Source organism: Rhamphochromis longiceps, linkage group LG12, assembly GCF_057381845.1.
Source record: "Rhamphochromis longiceps isolate RC_006_pf linkage group LG12, R_longiceps_female_GT1.1, whole genome shotgun sequence".
NCBI lineage: Eukaryota > Metazoa > Chordata > Actinopteri > Cichliformes > Cichlidae > Rhamphochromis > Rhamphochromis longiceps.
In genome coordinates this window covers 23,596,344-23,616,256 of record NC_140568.1, presented here as the reverse complement: position 1 = coordinate 23,616,256, position 19,913 = coordinate 23,596,344, and the positions used below count along the sequence as shown (strand labels likewise).

The following is a 19,913-nucleotide window of genomic DNA, read 5'->3' as shown; positions in this document are numbered from 1 at the left end:
TGAGTGTCAGCACCACAGTCCAGGATGAGACAAGGAACATCCATGAATACATCACGAAGATGGCCCCAACTGACAGTGTGCTCAGTGAATACCTCAGGCAGCAGAAAACCAAGAAAGTGGAGGAAGGCGAGGAACCATCATGGAAGGACAGGCCCCGGCATGGTATGTACCACCGGAAGATTGAGAAGGTGGCTGATATCCAGAAATCCTACCAGTGGCTGGACAAAGCTGGACTGAAAGACAGCACAGAAGCACTAATCATGGCAGCACAGGAACAAGCACTAAGCACAAGATCCATAGAGGCTGGGGTCTATCACACCAGGCAAGACCCCAGGTGCAGGCTGTGTGAAGATGCTCCAGAGACAATCCAGCACATAACAGCAGGGTGTAAGATGCTAGCCGGCAAGGCATACATGGAACGCCATAACCAAGTGGAAATAGTGTACAGGAACATCTGTGCCGAGTATAATCTGGAAGTCCCGGGGTCAAAATGGGAGATGCCCCCAAGGGTGATGGAGAATGACCGAGCTAAGATCCTGTGGGACTTCCAGATACAGACGGACAAAATGGTGGTGGCTAACCAACCGGACATAGTGGTGGTAGACAAACAGAAGAAGACGGCCGTAGTGATCGATGTAGCGGTTCCGAATGACAGCAACATCAGGAAGAAGGAACACGAGAAGCTGGAGAAATACCAAGGGCTCAGAGAAGAGCTCGAGAGGATGTGGAGGGTGAAGGTAATGGTGGTCCCCGTGGTAATCGGAGCACTAGGTGCGGTGACTCCCAAGCTAGGCGAGTGGCTCCAGCAGATCCCGGGAATAACATCGGAGATCTCTGTCCAGAAGAGCGCAGTCCTGGGAACAGCTAAGATACTGCGCAGGACCCTCAAGCTCCCAGGCCTCTGGTAGAGGACCCGAGCTTGAAGGATAAACCGCCCGCAGGGGCGTGCTGGGTATTTATATATATATATATATATATATATATATATATATATATGTACACACACACACACACCCAAACACATCTTCATTTTAAGCCAATTATTAGCAAAACTGTGCAACAGTAGAACCCAAAGCTATATGGTTAGCATTCAAAAAGACTGTAACCAACGTTTTTATGAAGTCACTGTACATACAACATTCTTCCTTAGAATGACAGACGTAGAGTACAGTGGTAGAATTAATTAGCAATAAATCTCTATTGCTAAGTTTAACAGTTAAAACTATAAGGAACAGAGGCAGGTGAAATAATGTGTGTGAAATCTGTAGATGTACGTTTCTCCCACATTTTTGTTGTAGTTGTTGCATTTTAAAGAGCAAACCAAAGCATCAGTCTGCCTGTTCCCTTTTAATTAAGTGGGTTCCTCTCTAAATCAACGAAAAACTACAGTTGGATATTTTCGTCGTTTTTCAGGTGTATTGTTCTGTTTAATCATTCCAAACAGAAAAATTACTTAACATGCCAATTATGTGGTGTCCTACACGTCCCTTAAAAGAATCAAAAATAGGAAATGCCAAACAACATGAAAGAAAGGGGAGGCAGTGCAACCTTGAATCCCCACCAATCAAACCAACATACATAAATACGTGAACCACACACACACACACACACACACACACACACACACACACACACACACACACATAGATTTGGAGATGACAGAGATAGCAAAAACAAAAGGCAAGGGATATGGATAGAGGATGTAATACAAATGAAAGTATGGTATGTGATGTGTGCGTTTGTGTGTGAATGGTTGTGTGAGCGTATGACATTTGCATCTCTGGCTCTCCAGCAGCTTTGGTCTTGGATGTTATCTCATCTGTATGTGCATACTGAGTGAGCCCAGGTGATGCATATGGCACAGAGGTCACACTAGAAAGGGCAAATGCTAAAATGAAGCTAACACAAATGCACATGTGCACGTGCATTCTATCCCACACACATGAACAAATGCACGCATTCTTACAGATACTTCATCCGCCTAGCTTCATACGCATGCACCAGCGAGGGTTAACTGTCTCAGTTATTCCTTGACATGCACCCAGGGAAAAAGTGAAGACCTAAAGAAAAAAGGACAACATGCAAACAATGGTTCTCCATGGCATCTTAGGTTTGCTGTTACTCAAGGATACCTGTGTAGGTCAGTAGGGTTATACAGACAAACTGTACGGTATACAATTTACATGAGATGAAAAATCATGGATGGACTACTGTAAATTTTGGAGCATCTTTGTTTCTATCTACAATAGATTAGATGCAATTGTTTTTCACCTGTGAGTCTGGGCATGGTGGAATTAAGGCACGGCGGGACCACAGACCCGTGTTTTGAGCCATCTTTATTTACCATTTTTCCACACCACCACAACAACCACCAACCCCTGAGTCCCTGTGTTTTAACACGGCGGGCATGATTGCGGATGCCGTGCAGGTGCGTCCGCACTGCACCGCAGACCACGCCCCACCACACTGGGTTTGCGTGTTTATGTGCCTGGTTGTGTGTGCTTTTTGTGTGACTGTTATCACAGCAAAATGTGGTTCTGGACTACTGTACTGTACAAAAACTACCACAAATCAATCCTGAAACTTAAAGGTGCATAGCTGCAACCAAAATAAACGCCGTGTTGAAAATTATTGTAGTTCAATCCATCTTTACTGATTAGTAATTAGTAATAACTGAGCAATCAGTACTTAGCATTCTCACAGGTCAGAACATTATCATGACGGGAGTCATCATTGGCATGATCCCTGCACATAATATCGCTGCTTTTAAAACGTGATTGTGTATTCGAGCTTGTGCCGTTATTTCACCTCCTGCATCCAGTCCTGTGTGCTCTTTGTGGTCTCCTGTAGCCAGATGTTGTGAGCGGAATCAGTCAGAGCCACGGCACATACTTTGTTTTTCACCTCTAATTCCCTCTGATTCATCTGCAATAAAAACAAATAAAGCTTGTGTTAGTCACACATCCAGCATGTTAATAACACCGTCATTCGTGCTGAGGAGGAAATATTTGCTCGAGAAAGAGGAATATTATAAGAGTCATAAACTCTTTTGAATAATAAACACCTGCATTTTGAAAATCATACATCTAAACAAATGCATTTTATTAGACAAACCAAATATATATTTATGAATACTAGGCCCAACTGCCTACTTCTTAGAGTGCACTGAATGCATATTTCTTGGTGACATCAATAGCCCAGTGGACAATTTTGTAACCCAAGGATACTGATTCAACCTCATGTATAGAGCATAATGTTGTAAAGTGAAATATGAAAGAGCACTGCTCCACCATAGTGTGTCCTTGTCACGTTCTGTGCAAATGTCCTTTCCTGCGCACGTTCAGATACCTTGGTCCCCATTCTTAATACCCTTTCCCTTCACATGTCACAGAGAATGTGGTGTTCGTAGGCCCGTCTTCCTATTCCCCTCTGAATGTCAATGCCAAGGAAAATGTCACACAAAGGACTTGTTACCGCACTACAATAGACTTCCCACACCGCTGGTGCTACCCCAAGGAGTACTACAGCCAAGCCTTGGGAACGAGCCGCTTCACTCAACTTTAAGATAAAAAGGACAGAATAGAGAACAGGACTTGCAACAATAGGTTAACAATCACTTACTTTATACATTTAGAGAAGCTGAGAAAGAGACTGAACTAAGGGATCGGCATAGTACCTCTGAGGAAGCAGTAAATTTAGAAAGTGTCGTGGACTGCTAGGTGTTTATGGCTACATGCCAAGAAGTGGTGAGGTTAAGGCTGAGGGAAGAGTTTAGAATATAAGGCATTAGTTGGGACTTGTGCTGGATAAATATTTGCCTATAAAAGCCCAAAGGTATTAAACCAAAACTGGCTTGAGCCACAGGTATGAAGCCATGTTTTTAATGGGCATAGAGGTTTAAAATGGGACAAGGAGATGAATGTTTGTCTAAAGGTGGAGCTATCAAAGAGAGCAGCTCTGGCTGGCTATGCAATAAATGAGATTAGGCATTTGAATACATCCTCCCATACCTAGCCAAATTAAAGTATATAGAGATAAATGGATCTATTAAGGCACAAAAGACTCATATCATCTACCTGATAAGGCTACCAAAGGAACATTTTCACTATCAGAGAAGAATAAAGCAGCCTGACAGGTGAGGTACACACTTGAGCATACTTAATAAAAAAAAGTACACAACTTTAGAGTTTAAAAGGACAGACATTGTCCAGACATATAGGTTCATTCACAGAGAATCATACGAAAACATACACACTGATACACACTCCTCACTGTAATCCCTCCTCATCCTTGCTTGGCTGAAAAGCTTTCCTCTGGCAGAACTGGGCCCATGGGAGCTGCAAAGTCAACCTTTTAAAATTGGAGGTGTCAGTCAGGGCCTTGTTTTCTGGTGCTAGCCAAATGGGCCCTTTCCTGAGTGAAAGGACTACCAGTTTAGACCAGAAAACAAGAGTGGATTGACTGCCCATGGAAAACACTGAGCATGTGACTTCAACCTAGTCGAGAGCATTGCCCAAGCCTGGGCAGAAATCTCAGCATCTTTTCAAATGCCCAGGTGGACAGACAAATGAGTCTCTGCTTGCTACTATTGTTACTGTAAAACAATGATTCCAACATGTATTTCTTTTGAAAGGAAAACTTAAACATACTCTATATAGGTAAGGTTTAGTTGACATCGCTGGTATATTAAAACTGTAGGAACTGTAGGAGAACTGTAAGTAAAACCAAACATTTGTCAGTGTGTCAAATAGGCTTTTGTTTTGTAAGCCTAACTTTGTTTAAAGTACTTCAGCATGTCATTTACTTTACTTCTAAAGTACTTACGAAATAAGAGAGGACATGAGAAGCATGCCATAGCTGAAAAATATGTATATAGTTTTTGATGTGGGTGAGGTTTGATTTTTTTTCTTTGTTCCTTAATTGCCATGGAAAAAAGAACATTAATAAAAACAAAAATGACATATTGGGACTGCCCAATGTTAAAGTGAGGATTAGTGCTGAGGACATCTAATGATAACTAACTACCAAACTAATGGCAACTTAGACCTCAAAGGGTTAAAGAGAACTTGTTAGAATCCTAAAATTACCTTTTAAAATGAATATACAGTATTCGGTTGCTTTTATTTCCGTTGTGGTAGGCAGAGCCTACCTGTCATCCTAATTTTTAATGATATGAAAATCAACAACAAAAAAAGTCTTTTATTTTTCTTAGCCTTTTTTTTTGTTTAAGTTTCTCTATCATTTGCTACTCAAAGACATTCACTTTGTTGTAAATTTGCTAAAAGTAGGAGTGCAAACAAATTAGGAAATCTCACCAAACAAAGTCTGCTTCCCTCAACCGAAGATTAAGGAGCAAAGAACTCCATCTCTCACCAGTGCCTATATCAATCACTCATTCTGACAGCTCTCATTGCCGCAATGCCTCCACACATGCACTTGGCTGTGGTAACACTTGGGGTAATAGGTTGACAAATAATGACTCCAGGAGAGAGTGTTCTATGCCGTGTGGCCGTTAACCACAGTAATTTTGACACCCACTGGGTCCCATGTTTTACAAGCCACAATGACATCTGTGGTTAGCTGCATGTTGAAAGCATAATCTAAGCAGGTCTGTATCTTCTTCTAAGAGAGTAATGCTGTTAACTCACAAGCAGAAGCACGAAGCCAAATATTCTCCAGTGGATATCAGTGTAAGATGTTTTTTCATATGACTCATCATTCCACACCACAATGGCCTGTGAGTTAGTGTTAGCCACGTATACCCGCAATGTTAAATGTGCTAATTCACTATGTAACTGCAGACAGCAGCTTTTACAAGGAAACAAGCCAGCTGTTGTGATCAGTCAAGTATCGGACAGGGAAATAGGAAAAGAAACATGTGGAAATACTTGTTGAACTAAAACCAACACACAGATGTTGAGACATTTGCTGCCTCTCGGCTGGCCTTTCCTTTAATGCTAGAGCAGCTGGATAAGCAGAGTAAAGTTCAAATGGGTGTGGGTGGATGTTGGACATGTGGGGCTGGTGTGTAAAAAAATGTAAGAGGAGTATAAAGGCGGAAGACTATAAGAAGCTCAGTGGATATCAAAAGTGGGAGAAAAACCCCCAGAAAGGACTATGGAGATAAAGCTAGACAAAGGAGACACATACAGGCAGATGTGCACAACAAAGAGTATTTATAAATACTTTATTAATCCCCAGGAGGAAAATTCTCTTTTCCCTCGTCCCACTTCACAGAGAGATCGGACCAAAGAGTCAACATCAGAACAGCATCCCTGAAGCAAATGGGCTTTCTCTGGGTTACTAAAACATAAGTAGAAGATTATGTTTAAATGGGACCAATGCTCTGGGGTTTGATCTGGAAGCCGGAACTTAAAGGGCAGCCGCCACGCACCCAAGAAGAATTTGATGAATTGTTTATCACCTGCCTAATGTGGTTTATCTATATCCTACATCATAACAGCACTGTAAGTCTAATTCAGCGCAATTATCAGGGATTTGTTAATAGCATGATTTAAAGCGCCACAAAAAAACAGTGTAAACACAATTTCTTTACCCATTTTCATGGCCGTGCAGTTTTTGAACACACTCCCTCACTGTGATATGGATTCGATTTGACCCCAACTAGCATCACATTTACATTCTTTTGAACCACGATAACAAATCTGAGTCACAACTGACGATGCAGACTTGAGCTCACCCTCAACCCACATACATTCAAACTCTGGATGAACTTTGAAATCCTTCTCCCTCTTTTTACTTCTCCCTTTTTTCCCCCTCCTCGTAAACCATTTCTTTTTGATTTCTCTGCAGAGGGCCTGGTTGCTAAAGAGACCCACAAATATCACATATTCTGACCCCCTCGGTTGGCACAACTCTGCTAAATCCAGCTTTTCACAAGCTCTATGAAACAGCCAACCCCCACGCATTTGGAGTCGCTCAAACAGATGCAGATACACACACGCAGACTTGTCTATAACCCATGTGTCTTGTACCTGACCTCTCACACGGCCCTCAGTAAAGTACAGTGTTTAGCGCTTTAAGCTGCTTCCTACTACAAAGCCAGCTAATTGCTAGACTTTTTGTTGTGCATAATCTTATTTTCACCACTGACACAGAATATGATATGCGATGGGTGTGTGTATGAAGGAGGGGAGGGGGGTGGGGGGGCATATTAATCATGTTTATTTATCTGGACTAGGAGTTGAAATAAGCGACGAGACATCATTTAACAGCATGCTAAGCTAATCTCTGGTCGAGATAAATACTTCATTTTCTCTCCTCTCCCCGTGACGCTCCCTTGCTCATGACTGCTCCACTGACGCTACATCTAAACACCGGCAATAATAAAGACAATTATTTAGGCCTTTGATAATTATGTGTCAAAGGCAGCAAAAGCCACTAGATAATTGGGCGAAAACTGAATGGTAATCCACAATGGAGTTCCCTGTGGGGAGACAGGCAGACTCATCCCTAGAAAGAATGCAGAGTGAGAGAAAAGAGAGAAGCAGGCAAAGACAGAAAGATGAGAGCTCTTTAAGGGGCCTTGCTCACTGTCAGACAGTCAATGTGAAAAGCCACAATTATACACAGAGAGAGAGAGAGAGAGAGAGAGAGTGTGAATAGAGTGCAGCAAACAAGAGAAAGGAAAACAAGGGACAGAGAGAGAATGACAGAAAATAGGTGAGAATGAAAAAGGACAAAATGTAGAGTGTCAGTGAGAGTGAGCAAAGACTGAGTAGAGGCTAAGGGCGAGAGAAAGAGAGAAAGCGAGTGAGAGCAAGAGAGAGAGAGGGAAGCACCCCGCAATGATGCCAGTCAGAGACAAGGCTTATAATGTGGCTGCGCCATGCACTGCCAACAGCCACAGATAATCTAGGACTACCCACTGAGCACTGAAGCACTGCTTAAATATTTGATTGATTAACTGTCCTGTGCCTGCCAGAGAGTAAGAGGAGAGCATCAGAGAAGCCAGGGCGAACACAGAAAAAACAAACAAACACGCATGTGGGTGCACACCGGAAGGTTTGAAAACACATGGCTCAGACACACTAACACATACACCCCCATAAATCCATATACAACAACATTGGAAGAGGGGCACAAACACAAACACACGCAAACATGTACACATTGAAGGCATGTGCGGACTCTGCAAAGACAGTAGCAAGCACTAGGCAAGGGAAAACAAACTGACTGCTGCTTTCACAGAGACTCCATTTCCTATCATTTCCATCTAAAATTAATGAGGACAATGTAGATAAATAGCAGTTAGGTTGATTATGCTTATCTGGATTCGGCTTTTAACCAGAACTTGACTGACCACAGGAATGATGATGATGATGGTGTATGTGTGTCTGTACATGTGTTGTCTCTTTTATTTCTACATACTAATGTGTAGCTAGGAAGTGATCTGAGGTCATAGAGGGCGGACAGGAGTTGGAGTGCAGCGTGTTCAGATATCTTACCAATGATGTGACACACACACACAACACACTCATCCTTGTTCGTCCCTGGCTGTGAAAACACAGGCAGCTGACCCTCCACGCTCCAACACCCTCCACAGGAAGAGACAACACTGGCGCTTCCTGTGGCTTTGAAGCAGCGGCCTCAGGTCCCCTGTCGGTCCCCGGTTTCCTTTGTCTTAACTGCAGGAAGGAAGGCCTCTCTAGCATGAGGCCACTGGGCCCTAGGGAACGAGAGGGAGTATGTTTGTGTATGTGCAACCTTTAGTGTGGTGGGAGTGTGCAGAGGTTTTGCTCGCTGAGGTCACATGCATTTACTTGCAGGGTTTCCCCCCCTCTGGTTCTCTCAGGTGCATAAACTTCTGTTGTGGCAGGCAGAGTGACAGAGCAGGAGAAAACTGCAATAACTTCCTCCGCTGTTTCCTCTCACGACTGTCCGCCAAAAGCATGATGGAGCGATGGAGAGAAACAGAGGATGGTGGGTGGAGGGACGGGGTGACGGGGCGGCATTGCTGAGATGTGTGAGTGACGGCACCGGACACTGGGTAGAGGGAGGTAGCGCATGTCAGTGTATGCGCTGGGAAGGATTCTGTGTGTGTATAAACATGCAAACCACACGCACTCACAGGCGCACAGACACGCACCGACAACAGTGGGGGTGATGAGGAAAAGGAAGGCCAATAAATATTTACTGACACAGCAGAGGTGGAGAATGGTTGTTCACTGGTGGAAACAAAAGGCAGAGGATGAGGAGCTGCATGCCAGGAAACCTGCTGGCTGCGGGCGTTGCGCCCCGCTTGTGCCCACATGGAAAACAAGAGAAAGATCGGAAGACAGGAAGGAGGAGAGAGAAAGGGCAAGAAGAAAGGGATGAATGGTGTCGGAAAAAAGTTTATCGTAAATAATAGTATAGTGTGACAGAGAAAAGAGACAGCCCTAAACCCGATTAATTTAGTTTATTACAGGTTTATTACAGGTTTATTAGTTTAATACAAATTAACAGGATTGAATGAGAGTTTTATATGTAATACTGTATGTGTATATTCATTAAACTACTTTCTGTTTGCCCGGAAGCCAGAGATTCTAGGCACATTGGCCCCCTGGACTTATCACCGTTTGTTTTGGGGGTTTTTTGGTAATATGGGACAGGTTTGATATGATCTATTTCAACTGTGTCCAGAGGCACTTTGCCCTGCGCTGGCTGATAACATCCTGTGGAAATCCAAAGTGAACTGAGAGGTTCCTGACTAATTTGCATTTGCACATCTGGCTGGTGAGGCCAGGCTGTTTGGAGCTTAGCGAAGCTCTCTTCACATAGTCACAGATTTTCTACATCAATCTCGCTCTTCCTGATAGCGACATGTAATTGCATAAGCACTTAAATGTTTGAATTCCAACAGGGTTTCACTAACAGCTTATTTACAAATCGTGAACACATGGTAAATTAAGCAGCAGCTTAAATGGACAGCAACAAGGTGTAGTTACTACAACAAAATTTAACAATTTCTTATTAACATCTGGACAGTGGTAGTATTTATAATACATTTATAGTACACCCATAATGTTCTCTGAAATCACACGGACAGTTAAGAAGTGGACAAATATTTGTAACATTACAATTTGGAATTTTTATTTTTTTAAATTTCTTAGTGACACTAAAAGAAATTCTTCAAATTGTAAATCTATCTAGACAAATTTTTATTTACAAAGTGAAACTGTGGCATGTTAAAAATAAATTTTTAATTTAATTGTATTTTTCTCATGATAAGTGACACAAGGTATCGTGGATAGTGACTTTATTGTTCCCAAATCAGTGGCCATATTAACAGCTTCAATCTAAAGTTTGGAATGGGAAAGTTACTTTGCGAAGCGCACACAGGCCTCCTCGTTGTCTTTTCTCTCCTTTTTTTTTACTCTAAAAGTGCTTCTTTCTTGTCTTTCTCTCTGTTTCCCAACCCTCCGGCAATGCTGTAAAATAGAAACCTAACCTCAATATTTTCCCTCACGGTGCTGGGACTTGCTGGCCCATTAAATTCCCCTTCCCATGTGTCAGCTTGCACATTTCTACCATGAAATTTTTGTATAATTAAACTTTCTTAATGATTTATAAGCTATAATAATAGCCCTAAGTATTTCGGAGCAGGTTAAAGGGACAGTCTTTAAGTGTACACCGGGGGATGACCCTGTTTTAACATAGATTTGGATGGGTGACTCTCAGTTGGAGACGAGGATGGAGAGGGCAAGGGAGAATGGGATTGATAGAGGTAGGGAGTGAACGAGAGGGCCTAACAAGGGTGGATGGAGGAGGAGGGTGAGACCTCTGGGTTATAACTCAGGGTGAAACTGACACTGAGGAAAAGCAAGGGCTTCCTGAACCCACCCACACACACACACACACACACACACACACACACACACACACACACACACACACACACACACACACACACACACACAGATGTTTGCTCTCTGCTGCCTCTGTGATGGTGAGGCTGATATGATTGCCACTTAGGAAATCAGTGTGTTTTCACACCACTCTCTGCTCTGCCAAAGCTAATGTGTTAAATATCCATTGGGTACTGCTGTCCATTTCTAAGACACACACAGCCTTAGGGGCTGATAAACACTGATTTCTTGTACTAACGGAGCCCAGAGTTGGCATCGAAGCCAACATTTCTAAATTGGGGTGTAGTGAGAAAATTTCAACAAGCTATGAGTTGGAATTTTCATTGTGGGAATTTCCAGCCAATTTTTCTAAATTTGTTATGAGAACGGTGAAGTACAGCTAAATTTTAATCCTTTTTCCCCCATTCTTGTTGTTTTTGGGAACAGAGCCTGTTTCTTCTTTTTTCCCAGCTCAAGCTTTCTTTTTACAAGTTTTTTAGTTTTCATACAAATCCAGTTTTATAGTTTTACAGATCAAGACAAAAAGTCCAGCTACTGTACGTTCTTTGAAAGGGTTGTGTCTGCTCATGGCCAAATATACCAAATATCTCGGTGGAGAGTCATACACCTTCACTTTAAATAAGGAAAAAAGAAAGAGAAGTAAAAGTAGACAGCAAAAAAACCCTAATATGGACAAGCATACTACCCTACTTAGTAGAAGTGTGTGCTTAAACTACCCGGGCCACTTGAAAAACACATGGGAAAAAGTTCCGGAAAAAAAGGAAAGGGGAGGGGAGGTAAAATGACAACGAAAGTGTTCCTCCCATCAGTTATCATCTTCTGCTCCTTCATATTTGCTCGTCTCCTGTGCCGCAGGGCAAGGACAAAAGAGAGGGGCCAGAAAAAGAAGAAAAAAAGAAAAGAAAAGAGGAAAAGGCTCTGTGAACTTGCTGTACTCAAAGGCAGAAGAGAGTGAGGGAGGGAAATTTACAGAAGGCCAAATGAAATTAATGGTAATATATAACAATCTGAAATTAACTTCTCATTGCCACTAGCCATGATTTAAAACAGCTTTTTAACGAGAGGAAAGATGAGTCAGAAAAGAAAGAGAGGGGAAGGGGTTGAGGCCATATTACAAATTGGACAGGCTGGGGGTAGCTCCAAGTTAATTTTCCCCATCATGTAAAAAACTTTGCAGTTCGCAAGGCATGCTCACTTAAATTATTATTATATTTATGCCCAAAGTAATCAAGACATGAGACCAAAATCTAAAAAAAATAATACTGAAGCAGAGTTTAAGAAAACACAAAGTAATTCAATTAGCCAATTTTATAGACCGGATAAAGAAAAAAAAGTTCATTTTAGATTATATCACAAAATACTCTGTTGGACCAGATTTAATATCAAATCAGAGGACTATAATAATAATAATAATAATAATAATAATAATAATAATAATAATGTGATCAACAACAACAACATTCCTTCCTCTTTTGAGTACATAAAAAATTACTACAGTATTTAACAAATTAAACGTAAACCTCGCAAGAAAAAAAAGGCACACCGGTTGAAGTTCTTTTCAAGTGATATTGTTGATTAAAAACAAAGCTGTAGAAGAGGAAAATGGGCACACACACGCACACACACACACAGAGCACACACACATAACTCCGTATAAAGCATATTATTAATCTTATAAAAAAAAGCAATTAAATCAAAGTGGTATAGAGCCTGAAGCTATGAGGACTGTCAATTCTGCTGGAAATGCCACAGAAGATTACAGTTGGGTTTGTGGATTCCATGAACCCTTTTTTGATTAGGGGGAGTCAATTATTTCTTATTACTGAAGATGCTATTTCGGAAAAAGACCTTGTCAGTCAATCATGCAAAAAGTCCTCGAAACGCGTGCGTAAATCGTTAAAGAGAGAGGTGGAGGCAGGCTGGTGGATGGGTAGGTTCGGTGGTGGTGGTGGTGGTAGTGGGGGAGGGGGTGTCACTGACCCTTTTCCCTACCCAAACTCCTACTTGTAGTGAAATTACCTTTTAACTATTACACTTCTGTCAGGTCTTTGTCAGCGTATGGTAATTAGGGCCTTCGGTAGAGCACATTTGAAAAGAAAATATATTTATTAGTTTATCTCAGAGAAAGGCATTTATGCAGAGCTGAAGGTAAGTTTGAATGTAGTGATTATCTTGTCATTTTAAAATATTTTTTTCTCCGTGTGTGCACCGTCTGTGTGTATGTGTGTGCATGTCAGCACGAGTGAACCCTATATATGACGTCAGGTAATGTGCTATTGTGTGAGATATGTGCCTGGGTGGACAGACACATGTGCATTCATACATATATAAAATATATATTTATACGCGCGCGTGCACGTGTGTGCATAAGCTGCATTCAGCACACTGATGGGCGAGCGCAGCACATTTCTCCCGTCCTCTTTGTTCTGTGTTGGGTTTGACACCTCTAAACAATAACAGCGCCTCACTTCGCCCAGCCCCAACCCACCACCAACCACACACTGCATGGATGGGAGCTGCCAATTAGCACTATCAAACACCCCTCATCAGCTGTCTCCTCACCATAGACAACAACGCAAATCAATAATTCGGTTTTCTTCAAAAACAATCACATTCATCAGCGGACTTAACGATAAATGAGGCAAAAGAACATGGTCACTAATTGCAAACTATAGCTTCTGCAATATACAAAGGATACAAAGAAAAAAACTAGAGTACTGCTGGGGTATCCACACGAAGTGGAGCGAAACTAGAAGCTGCCGACTAGCAGAGTAAAAACAAAACAGAAACAAAGGTCTGCGTCCTCTCCGTCTCCTCTCAACAGTGGCATCCAAATCCTAGTCCGATTGCTAGGCATTTGAATAAACAGGACAGTTGTTCTCGTGCACTTGTTTTTACAGACATTCTCCAGTCTGAAAATGTTCCACCGTCCTTCTTATTTATTTTTTTTATCATTTTCAAATGCTGTGTTTTGTTGGCGGCCAATGGGCAGCCAGATGATATGGTATGACCCAGGGGATAGAGGCCGAAACAGGGAGAGAGACATGAAGAGGGGGGGCCTGTCATGGAGTGAGAGTCTCTGAGGGCTGGAGGTGAGCAGAGGTGGCTGAGAGATGACTGTCGTTCTTCTCAGTGGTCCAAGCCCTTTTCATTAACCCACACCCCTGGGTTCACCAAACAGAAACAGGGGGTGAGTGTGAGGACAGGGGGACGCGGATGGGTGCTGAGCAGTGGCCCCGGTGACCACCAGAGACCTGCCCCGGTGACCACCAGAGACCTGCCGCCTGTCTGCCTTCCTGTCTGTCTCAGTGCAGATCTGTGTCATCCATTACAGACAAGGGACTGATTTTTAACAAAATGCAAACACAAACAAGAGCACATGCATGGTCAGGCAGACAAAGACGAAGCATGCATACAAAAATACACAAGCATCGAAACCTTCTAAGGAAAAGAGAGGGGTAACAAAGGACAGGCAGTGCCCCCTAGTGTTTTCATCAAAGAGAACTCAGACCAAACCAACTAACCATCACCCTAAGCAACACCACGAAAACAGAAATGAAAGGACAGCGAGGGAGCGCGGAGAGATAGAGGCGAAGGGAGGCAAGAGGTGAAGAGGCTTAATTCATGAGAAAAATGGCTTCACGTGTGGAAGGCACAGTCAGGGCGGCGGGTGGAAGGAGCCAGACTGGTGAAAGGAATACGAGGATGGAGAAAACAAGGCAGAAGAAGAGATGGATGTTAACAAACGATGATGGGGGATGGGGATCTACTGAACATGTTAGTTGGTTGGTGGTGATGAGGTTAAAAGTTATCTGACACCACCGAGCTATTTTTAATGCTCAAGGCCACAAAAGTAAGAACGTAAGTGGTGGAGAAAGAAAGAGGTAGAGGCAGGCCATGCATGAAAGCCAGTGTCAGCGGAGTCCAGAGGAATAGTCAAGTGTGAAGCCATCTAATAGGAACGCAGAATATATATGAGACAGAGACACACATGCTTTCAAAGACCCTTGCGTGCTAACTGATCTGAATATGAACCATGAACTACTGACATCATGAAGGGAGGAATCAAAAACTAGTTCACTGGGACAACAAACAGGCCTTATGGAGTAAAACTCTGGTTTAACAATGAAAACATTTATACCCAAATATGGTATTTTCTAAAAAAAAATCTGTGAATGTGTGTACGATTTTTTTCTTTTTCTTTTTAAATCGGACCGCAGGATCAGCCTCATATTCCCACCATGAAACAAGGCCTACCCTTCAGTGAGCTCCATATTCAACTCCGAGCCGGCTAAGACATCAAAGGGTGCTCCACACCAGGAGTCTCTGCCTCACTCTCCTTCTCCCTTCCTCACTCTACCTTCCTTTGGTCTTTCATAACCCCATCGTATTTCACAGCACATAAAGCCTTAAAATGGCACATAAAACAGTTCATCTCTTTTCACTGTCAGCTTTCCAGGCTTAAAAAATTAAATATGTTTTACTGCAGGTACATAACTAAAACACATCCATGGAAAAAACTGCCATAAAGGATTCAAACAAGGCTTTCCGTGAGTATTGAAGGCTATAGAATTGGGAATATATCAGCTGAATAGCCCATATAGGATAAACCAAGTTTAAAAAGCAGAAAAAAATGAACCGACTGAAACACTGTGGCACTGCCTGTTTTCCATTTACCATCAGTCTCATCAGTATGTGCCTTCGGCTTAAAAGCTGCACTTATAAGTAGAAAACAAACCCCACAAGTTACGCACTGCAAGTTATGCACTGACACAAAAAAATGACAGGCACTAAAAAATTCCTGTGACCCTGGTACTTAAGGTTTAGACCGATACCACAGAAAACCAACATAGCAGTCACTGAACTTTAAAAGCAGTCGTAGACAGACAGAGAGAGAAAGAGGGAGAGAGATAGAGGATGAAGTGGATGAAGATGCAGAGTTTGAAAGACAAAAAGCAAAAAGGGAAAAGAGAATAAAAAGAAAGACAGAAAAGAGGAGCAAATGAGAGAGGGTTTAAACTTCAACCCTAGAGTCACTGAGTTCACTGACATTTGCACCAGGATCCGCCTAGCTGTGCCTCACAGCTTTTCAAACACAACACTTTCTCTCCTTTCAATCCCTAAGACGTATTCTCCCTGCTACATTTGCCACAGAATGAGACCATTCACAGTCTTGAGGGCAGAGTGGAAAAATAAAAAGCAAAACAACAAAAACGTAAAAGCAAACTGGATTCCAAGTGTCGAAATCGAGCGATGCTTGCGTGACAATTTGCAACCCCGGTATGGGCTTGAGATTCCTCTCCTATATTGTATTCTTACCGAAGGATTAACAAGTGGGAAAGAAAAAAAATGACACGTGACAAGTGATTCATTTGAGCTGTCAACATGTCATCTTCAACACATTCAAACCTCGTGTCAAGCACTTGTATTCCCTCTTCGGTGAAGGTGACCTAGGTCGTAACCAGATGACACACCCAGACACAGCAGGTGAATGCATGAAAATACCACAGTGGGAACAGCGAATGTGAGATGATAAAAGACAAGTCAGAGTAAAAAAGGAGAAAAAAAATAATCCACTTGGTAAATATTTGGGGAAAGTTTTTAAACTTGCATTTTACGATCACTTATTATTTGACATACTTGATGGTACTGAGTTATAAGGTTGAGATCGCTATTTAATTTAAAATGATTTCACACAAAATAAACAGCACTCGAGGGATTTTTTTTCTCTTCTTCTTTAAGACTGTAAGCATGAAGTGCGAGAATGATGAATCACTGGGAAAAATGAGTGGTTTTAGGGCGAGATGGTTGAAAAAGACAAATCTAAAAGACATAAAAAATAGTGTGAAGGAGAGAGGAGTGAGGTCATTCTCGAGTGAAGGATAAGAATCGCTGGGAAAGAATAGAGCGGCAAAATCTGGTGTGAAGTTGAGGTTAAGAGAGGGAAGGGAAAAGAAAGTGACTGAATCAGAAGCAAAGGGGAAGAGCAAAGAACAAAGTAAAATACCATATACACCATGAAACCAAATAAAAACAAGAAAATGAAAAGAGGCGAGTTTAAGTGGTAAAAGAAAGTAGATACTAGGAGGGTCACCAAAGAAGCTTAGAAGTATTTTATCCACAAAAAGCAGCGGCAGGAGGGAGTGGTTTGACATTTAAAAAAAAAAAAAAAAACAGGGGCAAAGGGAAAGTAAGAATTACGGCGAATTTGGTTGCCATGTAAAGGAAAAAGGCAATAAATGAGAGAGGAGTGGGGGAAAATGGATAACAGTGCCCAATGCGTATTAAAGAGCGAATAAAAGAAAGATAGAGGTCTGAAGAAAAAGAGAGGGAAGAGATTGAGACCTTGCCGCTGAGGCAACGAGCTGAGTGGAACGGGAAAGGCAGACAAAGCTGCGCACTGCTTTCACAAAGCAGAACAAAGAGAAGAGGTGCATCATGGGAATCTGATCCTTGCGCCGCTACTGACGCCATGCTGGATAAAGACACAATGGCACATATGCACAAGTCAAAATGCATGTATGGCTTTATGCGACACCCAAAGTCATGACTGCATGATTAGACCTGTCTGAGTGAAATAAGTCTACTTCAGTAAATACTTCAAGAAATATAGCTGTACATCTTCAGCCTTTATAAGAATTCACAACTACAGTAAGACTATGGATGGTTGACAGCAGAGAAACCGTGAGCAAGCCTAGACAGCATCCTCTCTGAGGAAGTGAAAGGTAAAGTGAGGGAAGACTGTCCAAGCAGCCTACAAGGAAGACAGTTTTACTGAGAGGGAGAGAGAAAACAAGTAACAGACAGCTTAGAGGAGAGTTTGCTCTGTAGCACACTGATACATGCAGACCAGGGCGAGGATGAACAGGAAGGGAGGAGGTCTGCTCAATTTCAGCAGTACTTCAGGTAGAAGAAAAGGCAATATATGTTTGAGTGTGCTGAATATTTTATATATTTTATTGTGTGCGATTTTACTGAATCCTACTTTCTTAAGCAGCTTACTCGAGGAAACACGGGCTGAAAGAGGGATAACGTAGGTGGCAATGGAAAGTGTTTCATACTTTGATAGTTCTAAAACTCATAGAAAAAAGTATGCAAAGTATTAAGATATCGGTGCATTATTATTGGTTTTCCATCTATCAGTTATGACTCCATCTTGCCCCTCTCTTTCTTTTTTCTCTCCTTTCTCCCTCCGTCGGTCCCTCTCTCTCTTCCTCCGGCAGGTCTGATATGCTAGAGCTGCAGCTGAACTCTGAGTAGCACTGTCTCCGGGAAAAAACAAAGTGATCAATGTGAGAAGGCACGGGGCGCTCATGGACAGGCCAATCAATGGTGGAAAGAACCTTGCCCAGGGCCTTATGCAAATGGAAGCACGTCCTGTAACCTCGGGAGTGAACATGCGCACTAGATCAATGGGACGAGGGTAGAACCTTACAGCAAGATCAGCCTCAGCCAGTAAATATGTAATGATGAATCCCTCAAGATTTAACTGAACTCAAATGAACTTTAACTAGCTCTGTGTTTTATATCATAAAGTGGTGAATAAGACCCTGTGTTGAATAGGTTTGGCTATGGGGTGGATGGGCAGCGCAAGAGGGATTAAAAAAGAGCCTTTGCACAATGATGCACTAAGGACAGATGGATTTTGCACTTTCTTTTTACTAGGAAGGGGAAAAAAAACAGGAAGACAAAAAGGTGAGACTTGTGAATAGTCACCTCAACAATACTTGTTTGAGATGTAATGATTTTCAATTACATCACCATGGCAACATCTTTGTGTTTTGAAAAAATAATAATAAAGGAGAGGAGTGGGTAACCGGGACGAGCTAGTGAAAGCTTGCTCGACCATTGAAAACCATGGATGGTCAGACCAAGGACTAGACCAGACAAACGATTCATAACCAACATTTAGTAATGCCTCCATCTGCTGGAGTCTAAAATTGGTGCCAATCAAAGTCTAATATAGACAAATTAGAAGGAGCATCTTTATTATGTACAAGATAACTGTTGCACTCAGGAAACTGACAACTTTGTTGCTTATAAGCAGATGTCTATAATAAAATGACAGCAGCTTACCGAACTGTTGAGAAAAGCGCACACGCCTTCATACATACAGAGAGAAAGAGGGAACTGAGGAAATGAAGTCCTAAAGTGTATTGACTGATCCGGCATCACAGCTTCAGGTGAAAGCAACAGCTTCTGTCTGCCTCTGGGCTGTTAAATGCACTATAGGAAAATTTTGATCAAAACAAGATATATAAATTCCCCAGATTGTAAAAAGTCTGGAATAACAACTGGTACCTTGAATTGGCCTTGGTAGCTGGCTACGTCTCAGATAAGCATCTACCTAGCCACACCTGCAGTAGCCCTTCAGCTGAAACAAAGTTCAGGGAAACAGCTGTTAAAACATTAAACACATCACTTTTTTCAGAGCTTCTCTTGCCTGTCTACCTTTGCTGTGTTGTAAAAACACTCTATATTAATCTCTCTGACTGGCATCGGATAATTACTAAAAATGTGGAAAAAGACAACTGACTGCAATAATGCAAATGTGAAAGGCGGTAGCAAAACAGAAGGAAACTTTGGGATTCAAAAAGGTTTTACATACTTTTTTAATCAATGTTAAATTCAATGGCACTTAAAAGCCTTTTTTTTTTTACTCATAAGCAGTGTTGGGACTAACGTGTTATTAAGTAACGTGTTACAGTAACTACATTATTATTGTGGTAACGAGCACGGTAACTAGTTATTATCCCAAAACCGGGAACGCGTTACTCGTTACTGGGATTTAGATAGGCTCGTTATTCGTTACTTCGTGTGGTGGCTATCGCGGACCTTCCACAGATTCAATAACATTAGCAAGTGGTGGAAGCCAGCAGGTGGATGAAGGAAAAAGGAGGCAAGAGGAGAGACCCGAAGCGGCTGCTGGTCCAAGAGTGTCAGGTGAACTGAACTTCAGGTAAGAAGTTATAACCTGCAGTCCATCTGGGTCAGATATGAACCAGGGTTAGGTGGAGTTTATTTTCGTTATGCTGACTTTTT

At 42.1% G+C, this 19,913-nt stretch overlaps 1 protein-coding gene across 1 annotated transcript in view; it reads right to left on the bottom strand.

The window, feature by feature from the left end:
- The window catches only part of arb2a (ARB2 cotranscriptional regulator A), a 163,308-nt gene that overhangs the window by 60,494 nt on the left and 82,901 nt on the right, over positions 1 to 19,913 (bottom strand). Inside the window, exon 9 of the mRNA XM_085425261.1 lies at positions 2,809 to 2,925. Within this exon, the coding sequence (XP_085281387.1) occupies positions 2,809 to 2,925 (117 nt within the window). The remainder of the gene's footprint in view (positions 1 to 2,808; positions 2,926 to 19,913) is intronic.